Source organism: Chiloscyllium punctatum, chromosome 46, assembly GCF_047496795.1.
Source record: "Chiloscyllium punctatum isolate Juve2018m chromosome 46, sChiPun1.3, whole genome shotgun sequence".
NCBI lineage: Eukaryota > Metazoa > Chordata > Chondrichthyes > Orectolobiformes > Hemiscylliidae > Chiloscyllium > Chiloscyllium punctatum.
Genome location: NC_092784.1, coordinates 47,909,614 through 47,919,405, shown reverse-complemented (window position 1 = coordinate 47,919,405; position 9,792 = coordinate 47,909,614). Strand labels below are relative to the sequence as shown.

General features: G+C 38.6%; 1 protein-coding gene across 1 annotated transcript in view; it reads left to right on the top strand.

Annotated features, from left to right (window-relative positions):
• The first annotated feature begins 2,357 nt into the window (after positions 1-2,357).
• Positions 2,358-9,792, top strand: part of LOC140467910 (volume-regulated anion channel subunit LRRC8C-like) — a 39,066-nt gene continuing 31,631 nt past the window's right edge. Inside the window, exons 1-2 of the mRNA XM_072563984.1 lie at positions 2,358-2,495; positions 9,105-9,244. Of these exons, the coding sequence (XP_072420085.1) occupies positions 9,107-9,244 (138 nt within the window). The 5' untranslated portion in view covers positions 2,358-2,495; positions 9,105-9,106. The remainder of the gene's footprint in view (positions 2,496-9,104; positions 9,245-9,792) is intronic.

The window sequence follows — 9,792 nt, the reverse complement described above, 5'->3', positions numbered from 1 at the left end:
TTCTCCCCGTGTCTGCATGGGTTTCCTCTGGGTGCTCCGGTTTCCTCCCACAGTCCAAAAATGTGCAGGTTAGGTGAATTGGCCATGCTAAATTGCCCGTAGTGTTAGGTGAAGGGGTAAATGTAGGGGAATGGGTATGGGTGGGTTGTGCTTCAGCGGGTCAGTGTGGACTTGTTGGGCCGAAGGGCCTGTTTCCACACTGTAAGAAATCTAAATAAAGCTTTACTTTAAAGCCCTGAGGAAGAGAGATATATTCTCCAGTAGGAAAAAAAATATCTTTTGAGAAGTATCATCTGAGAATCTTTGGAAATTTCAATGAAATGATTGTATTTTAATTTTTTCAGATCCTACCCCAGCTCCTCACTTTGCAAATGTAGGTGTTAACACTCTATATAGATTCCTCCTAGTTTAACATAATGCTGGACCATTTTTCAGATCCCACCCCAGCTCCCTGCTTTGCAAATGTAGGTATTAACACTCTGTATAAGTTCCTTCCAGTTTAAAGTAATGCAGCATCATTTAATATTATTCATTAAGGATTCCACAAATATTCCTTTACAAACCAGTGAGTCTTTACTTAGTTAATTTGTTTGTGGTTTATTTTAATAATCTTATAAGAATATGAAAATATGGGTGTGAAAATAACATTAATTTTTTTTATTCACTTGCACCTAGTTGCTCATCACCACCCTCAAGATCAGCTAAGGATGGACAATAAATGCTGGTCAGCTAACGGAACCTATGTCTCATGAGTGAATTAAAAAATTAACATTTTATATTCATACCCACATATGATATTGCCATGTCTCTTGCAAGCCAATTTTCAATGATTAAATTATTGTTTGTACGTTTTTTGTTGTCTGTGTTAAGGACTGGTCTATTACCTGAATTAATGGCATACGTGAGTCATCTCCAAGTCTGTTTACAGGCAGGTATATATGAATTTCAAAGTGGATTTTTTTTGGCCTTTTCTGCTCGCTGTATTTAAGACGGATGTCTGTCCTAACTAATTAGTTATAATTTCTCGATCAAACCTGTATTTCAAACCAGATATTGTTACAATGCAATCCAGCTTACTTTGCTAATGTTTAATCAAATATTGAAAATTTACTTCCATTTACCAGCCTGTGATGTTTCCAGCCTCTCCCTGGTGTTTCCCATTTCTAATCTCCATTTTTTTTTCACAAATTTGGCATTTTGTTGTACAGTACTTGCTTTTTTTTTGCTGGTGAAACATGTTTTGTAACCATCTTTTATCTTTACTGATGATTCTTTTGGCCAGGTGTTCATAAGTCCTGTATGGTTTTGTACTTCCTTCAATAATTACAATTTGGGGTTTTGTTCTCGCTGCGACTATTCAAAAGCCTCTTTAGATTCGCAACTCATTAAACGTACATTAAAAGTAATTAACTTTGGAACAGATAGAGGTTCTGAACTTTAATAAACACAAGTCTAGTAAAAGAAATTCCAAAGACTTGCTGAATGTGTAACATTAACTCTGTTTCTCTCTGCACAGATGCTTTCAGACCTGCTGAGTTTCTGCAGTATTTTCCATTTGTACGAAATTTAGGTCCATCGTTTCTTGAAGTGGGTAGCTAGGTGAAACGCTGAATTCCATCATACCTCCATCAACTATTGCATATCCTAACTTTTTTGGGGGGTGATAAATTTCAGTAGTTCCTTCATTTCCAATTCCGATATGTCTATATACATCATCCAAAGTATAGTACAGAAGGGAAATTTGGAGCACTTGAGGTGCAATGATATTGTGCCTAATTCTGAGCAAGGGTATTAGGGTTAAAGTCCCATCTGCTCCAAAGGTTACATCCAGAAGGAAAATTTGAGCTCATTTAAGCTGTGTTGATTCTTCCTCTGGAACTAGCTAATTTAATCTCATCATCTCCCATTAAAACCAATTCTAAAGTGTGAATAATTTCTGTTATATTTTACCAGGAACCCAATCCCTTCTTCCAGACCGCCCCCACTCCCAATTCCCTCATGCGGCACCTCGAAAACAAACAACAAATCTCCAAAACTGCCACGCTTTTCTGGCCTCACCCTTTTGATGTTCCAGTGATTGACAAACAAATGGCCCAATAGGAGCATCAGCTTTTCGGGATCTGACCAATCGTTGAGGAGATGCGCCGGGGGGCTTGGTAACACGCCAACGGTTATTGGAGGCGGCGCGAGACATCATTTGTTTTAAAAAAAAAGGCGGGAGTGCGTAACCGACATTTACTGCTTGGTGTGAAGTATGATTTCAATAAGTCAACTTGCAGTGTGATTTTTTTTTGTAAAACATGTTAGCACATACCCCTTGAATTAGCCAAGACGTAAACATATTTTCTGATCAACCTGGAAAGAGACTTTCTTATACACCTGGAGCAAATTGGACGTGAACCCCGACCTCCTGGTCCAGGGATTTTTTTTTTAAAAAGTCGCCATGGTTCTAATGGCATGAGAGTAGAGCTCAAGCAAAGGGAACGATTGGGAAGGTAACCTCGAGAATTGAACTCACGCTATTGACATTACCTTGATTCGCAAATTGACTGTCTGGTCAGTTAAACCAATCGAGTTCTACCGCATTACAAAGACCCTAGATAATAGGCTTTTTTGTCGTGTCCAATGACACACAAGGTACACAAAGTGTGTTCGTAAGAATTCGGAGCAAGCCATCTGGCCCCTCCAGCTTGCTCTGCCATTTAGTAAGATCATTGGCTGATCTTATCGTGGCCTCAGCTCCTCTTACCCGAACTTTCACCATAACTCTTAAATCCTTTATTGAAAAAATATCTTTCTTAGCTTTAAAAAAAAATTACTGAGGAAGCCTAAACCATTTCATTGGGCAGGAAATTTCATAGATTCACAATCCTCTGGGTGAAGAAGTTCCTTCTCAATTCAGTCCCAAATCACCTCCCCTAATTTTGAGGCTATGCCCTTCTCTCCCAGTTTCTCCTGCCAGTGGAAACATACTCTACTTCTATCTTTTCTATTTCCTTGATAATTGTATCAGTTTCTATAAGATCCCCCCCCCCCCCCCCGCCTCATTCTTCTAAATTCCAAGGAATATAATCCCAGATTACTCAACCTCTCTTCAAGCTAACCCCCTCAACTCCAGAATTAACCTAGTGAAGTTGCTCTGCACTGCTTGTACTGCCTATCGATAATTTCTAAAGTAAGGAGAACAAAAACTGCATGGAATATTCCAGCTTCTACATAATGTCTCTGCTTTTAAACTCAACCCCTTTAGCAATGAAGGACAAAATTCCATTTGCCACCTTAATTACCTTTTGGATCTGCAGACCAACCTTCAGTGATTCATACTCAAAGACACCCAGTTTCTTCTGCACAGCAGTGTGTTGCAATTTTTTGCTGTTCAAGTAATAGTCCTTTTTACTGTTATTCCGACCGAAATGGATGACTTCACATTTATTAACACTGTATTCCATTTGCCAAGCCATTGCCCACTCACTTAAACAATCCCTTTGCAAAGTTTCACAATTCTCTGCATGCTTTGCTCCACCACTCATCTTAGTGTCAAACTTTGACACACTACAAATCCAAATTATCTATGTAAATTGTGAGTAATTGCAGTCCCAACACATTACTACTGCAAACCAGACAGCACTCATTTATTCCCAATCTTTGCTTCCTGTTGGTTAACCAAACCTCTATCCACGCTAATACATTGCCCATAAAATCTTACAATCTTTATCTTATGCAGCAGCTTTTTGTGCAGCACCTTGTTAAAGGTGTTTTAGAAATCTAGATACACTGTATCTACTGTGTCCTCGAATGTGTGCTTGTAGTGCCTCCACCCAATTCCAAAATATTAGTTAAGCATATCCTGCCTTTCTTGAACCCATGCTGCCTCTGACCAACAGGACAATTATCTCGATGTCTTGCTATTTCTTCGTTGATAATAGACTCAAGCATTTCCCCATTACAGAGGTTAAGCTCACTGGTCTATAATTCCCCATCTTTTGTCTCCCTCCCTTTTGAAATAGTGGCATCACATTTGCTGTTTTCCAATCAACTGGAACTGCCCCAGAGTCCAGTGAATTTTGGAAGATTACCACAAATACATTTGCTATTTCTCCCGCCATCTCTGGAATGCATTCCATCAGGACCAGGAGACTTGTCTACCCTTAACTCCATTAGTTTGCCCAACACTACCTCTTTTGAGATAGATTATTTCCAGGTCTCACCTACCTTTGTCTCTTTGACAATTACTGGCAATTTATTTGTGTCCTCCACTGTGAAGACCGACACAAAATGCCTGTTGAATGCCTTGGCCATTTCCTCATATCCTATTACTAAATACCCCTTCTCATCCTATTAAAGACCAATGTTTACTTTAGCTACTTTTTTTTGTTTTATATACTTAGAAATTTTTGCTATCTGTCTTTATATTCTGAGCTGTTATTTTCCCATGTTCTAGCTTATCTTTCTTTTTTACTCTTTTTGTGGCTTTCTGTTGACCTTTAAAGCTTTCCCAGTCTTCTAGTTTCCTGCTGATCTTGACCACTTTGTATGCCTTCTCTTTCAATTTGATAGACTTCCTTATTTCCTTAAATACCCATGGCAGATTGCCCCTTTTCCTATAGTCCTTCCTTTTCACTAGTCTATACTTTTGCTGAGCACTTTGAAAAATTGTTTTGAAAGTCCTCCACTGTTTATTAACTGTCCCACCATAAAGTCTTTGCTTCTAGTCTACTTTAGCCAACTCCTCCCTCATTCTATTGTAGTCTCCCTTGTTTAAGCACAGGACCCTGGTATTGAATTGTATCTTTGCACTTTCCATCTGTATTCTAAATTCAGCCATACTGTGATTGCTCCTTCCAAGAGGATCTCTAACAATGACATCATTAATTATTCCTATTTCATTATACAGGACCACTTCTAGGATAGCTTGCTCCCTTGTTGGATACATTACATACTGTTCAAGAAAACCCAGATACATTCAATGAACCCCTTGTCAATGCTACCCTGACCGACCTGGTTTGATCAATTAATGTGTAGATTAAAATCCCCCATGATAATTGCCGAACCATTTTTACAGGCATTAGTTATTTCTTTGTTTATTGCCCGCCCCAATGTGATATTATTATTTGGTGGCCGATAGACTACGCATATCAGTGACTTTTTCTCCTTGGAATTTCTAGTTTCCACCCAAATGGATTCAACCTTATTCTCCACAGAACCTGTATCATCTTTCGCCACTGCCCTGACGTCGTCCTTAAATATCAGAACTACACCACTTCCCTCACCTTCCTGTTTGACCTTCCGAATAGTCTGATACACGTGGATATTTAACTCCCTGTCGTGACCATCCTGCAGCCATGTCTCTGCAATGGCTACTAAATCATATTCATTTGCAATGATTTGTGCTGCTAACTCATCTACCTTGTTGTGAGAAACAAAGCTCACTGCCAAATAATTTTAGTCCGAGTCAAATTCCAAAGCAGTCTTTATTCATACATTCTTACAAGTCCGGGTGACTACAAAGTGGGCACACCCCTCAATAATATGAGTGCATATTTATACAGTTTCTATGAGCCTCTTTGTATTTCCCCTTTTACCTCATATGTGACAGTTGTATTGCTCTGTGCAGCTGCTAATCTAATTGGCTTACCACATCTGTCTTTGGCCTGTTGTTAGCGTGCAACCCCCCCCCCCACCTGAAAGCTGAGTCTTATTACTTTGGCTGATGCAACGCTGGGTCTTATCACTTCTGCACACTGAGTCTTTATGACTTCTGAGGACCTGACTTCTGCAGAAACAACACTTAGGCACATTTTCCACATTGTGCTAATATCTTCTTGCATAACTATTTTTTCCACGCTCGTTTGTGACCAGTGGCTATAATAGTTTAATGTGGAAATCTTGAAGTTTTCATCTACCATTTCATTCCCTCCTGCACACTGTACCATTAATGATTCAACTGACTTGGTGAGAACTTCCTATCATCCACTGTCAAGTAATTTTTAGAAATCCCATGAAAAGCCTTCCTTGCTGAGATGTAAATGGGTTTCCAACTGCAATGTGAGTCAAAACTACTGTTGAACACCAGTCTGGTCCTAATAAATTCATTTTATATTCATGGAATGTTGTTCAAAGTCTAGATTATGTTTAATTTTTAAAACTAGAATTTTGAAATAATGATTCTTTAAAACGTTTGTTCATGATATTTTAGCTTCTGTCTTTATCTTATCCATGTCTCAACTTTTAATTTGCCCTATAGAAATTTTTTAAAATGTGATTTAATCGCTTGTGCTTTTCATTTCCTGCTTGGTCGACTGTGAGAATTCTTTAACGTAATTGGCTGCTTCGACAATCAGATTACATCACTGCAGCTCGATACTGTGAATGTCTATTAAGCAATGTTACAGTTGATTGCAGATCAGGAGAGGTACAGTTCCCAGAGTGAGAGAGTGCTTGGTGTTGCTTTCCTTGAGATCAGCAGCAAGCTCCAGGTCATTCTACTATAATGCGCATTTTGTTAACACAACTTCAATGTAATGCAATTTACAGATTGGGAACACCATTTCTAAAGCGCAAACTTTTAATGTGTGTTGGCTGTAATGCAATTACATCGCCACACTTTTAAGCGGTGTTCTAAAGCGGAATTTTTCTGTGGTGCAGGGTCGCACAAGAATGCAACCATCATGTTACAGAAGAACTACCTGTATCTCAATAATTGTCATATTATTGGGAGGCACTGAACAGGGAGTTGTCTTAATGGGCTGTTTTGCATACACACATTGCTAAGTTGTTAATCGCATTGATAGAAACCATACCAGGTTCCAGCTTGTCTTATTGGCAAATGCTGTGATTTAAAAATAAACAGGTACTTAAATTTTTCAGTGCTCTGTCACTGTTGTCTGCTTGAAAAATGTTTATTATTGGCACACAACCAGCTGTGTATGTAGAGAGGAGAATCTATGCAATTAATCTGTGTTACTACAGACTGAATTGTATACACAATTAAGAACACTTACAATATATTGTACGGTAAATCATTAGAATCATTGATAAACAGTATTCAGTACAGACTGCATATGATACTTGCGACTTTGACATGAAATATCAGAATAATAAAATGTCTTGCTTACATTAATCCTCAACGTGAAATTTATCCCAAAATAGGATCTTTCATTTCTTTGGCAAATTGCTCAGATGAAAATACAAATTATCGCAAATTTCTAATGGCTTCAGACTGCCAGACTATCTGGCTGCAAACCTAGCAAAGTATAACACAGAATAAACCATACATCTCTCCATCTTAAAAAAGCTGCCAATCAAACTGATACTGTAAAACTGTATATAAATGTTAATAATAAAATCAGATGTTTGAATTAAGTGGAAAGGGTAGACCCATTGATCCAAACATTTGTGACTGCAGGAAAATACAATATCTCCAGTCAATTACTTCAGACAGAACAATATTAATAGCTCTCTGCGTAACAGTAGCATATTTAATCACCCCTGGTCTCATAGGATCAAGCAATATAATGCCTTCTATGTATCATGGCATAATACATAATCTCTACAGCTTGCAGAAAGTTAATACTACTGAAACAACCCTTCAAATGGTGTGGTCAACAGGAAAAATGTAATAAATAATTATTTATGAATGTAATTTTATATCACTCTTTGGAATACTTTGCTGTAGAAATATTATACTTAATCATTTCACCCAGTGGAGTAGCAAATGATACCTGTGAATAAGCTAAAAGTCTGAACTGTTAACTCCAGTTTTGTTGAATTTATGTAAACTTGTCATTTGAGAAGATCAACTAATCAGAATGTAGTTAGGCCATACAATTTTATGTAAAATTTTAGAATACTGGCAAGTCACCATTTGTTTTCAGATATACAAGGCCTGTGAGTGTGGCTAGACCTGTGAAAAAGTTAAAAATGTTGTCAGAAAAGGATAAGTTGAGAAAGTAAGTGGAAAATCGAGGAGTACAACCCAACTGTTCTTGTGGCCACATTAATGATTGTGTGAGTGAAATATGGTGTACAAAAAGTCTGCTACAAAAGGGCTATGACTGCACAAGACACTGAGAATGATGAGCAGAGTGACCTCAACTAACCAGATACTGAGGTATTTTCCTCTGGGAGTGGACATGGTAACTCAAGAAGAGACAACCATAGAAAGTTTGGAAGTAGATGATAGTGTATGCTGCACATGAGAATTTAGGGATGAGGAAGAAGTAGATCCAATATATTCTTAAAACGGGGGGGGGGGGGGGGGGGGAGGGGGTTGGCGGCTGATGACCCTGGAGAGTCTGATGAATATTTGCCCACCGGCTTGCCTATATGCTTCCTGAGATGAAGTTGCAAAGACCTTAAAGAGTCATCAAAAGATGCACCAAACTTTCACACTACAGCACAAAACCACAGAAAACATCCTCCTTTACATTGACAACACAACTAATTATATCATGTTCATATCTCAAAATTCCATTTAACACGCATTTGTTGGCACATCCATTTGGATTTAGATTAGATTACTTACAGTGTGGAAACAGGCCCTTCGGCCCAACAAGCCCACACCAACCCTCTAAAGAGCAACCCACCCAGACCCATTCCCCTACATCTAACACTACGGGCAATTTAGCATGGCCGATTCACCTAACCTGCACATCTTTGGACTGTGGGAGGAAACCGGAACACCCGGAGGAAACCCACGCAGACACGGGGAGAATGCGCAAACTCCACACAGACAGTTGCCTGAGGCGGGAATTGAACCCAGGTCTCTGGCACTGTGAGGCAGCAGTGCTAGCCACTGTCCCAACATGCTGCAATTTGATTATTGTATTTTGAATTGAGAGTTTTGGGATGTAAGTCTTGATGAAACATAAAGTTAAAACATTTGATTTGAAGTACAAATAATCGTATTTTTATTACGTTTTAACGTAGCTGACTATTTAACAGCAGAATCATGACATTAGTTTTGTGTATTAAAACTCTTTCGTTAATCTATGAATCTTTTGGCATCATTCATTTAGCAATCCTAGGATTCTTGACAAATAATAATCACATTATTGATTTCTGCTGTGATCGTATCAACATATTATTTCTTTTTATCTGAGTAGAAATGATTCCAGTCACAGAACTATCGTATTTTGGAGAACAAGACCCAGCATTCAAAATCCTGAAACCCTGGTGGGATGTGTTTGCAGAATATTTGACCCTTCTAATGGTTTTGGTCTCAATGTTTGGAGGAGCACTGCAGGTAAAATTATGAGAAAAAACTTTTACAAGGGTAGAGTGTAATTAAGAGATAGTAAGGATTGCAGATACTGGAAGTCAGAGTCGATAAAACATGTAGCTGGAAAAGCATAGCAGGTCAGACATCCTCCAACGAGCAGGAAAGTCGACGTTTCGGGTCAGAACCCTTCATTTAGAATGTAATTCAGCTTTTTTATCAATTGAATAATCTGACCATCAGGTGGATGTAAAAGTTCCTATGGTGCAGAAGAGCAGTGAATCATCTGCAGTCTCTTGGCCAATATTTATCCCTGCGTAAACAGAATAACTGCAGATTACCTGGTCATTATCATATTGCAATTTGTAGGAGCTGCTGTACTGAAATTGGCTGCTGTGTTTCCCACATTATAAGATTGTCCGCACATCAAAAGGACTTAACTTGCTAAATGCTTTACTAGCAATTTTGAGAAGATTTGTAGCTCAGGTTGAGGTTCTGGATGTAAGTCGATGTGCTTGTTGATAGAGTTCCGGTTGCAGTGCCTTGCTTCTAGGAATTCTTGCGTGTTTGGTTTG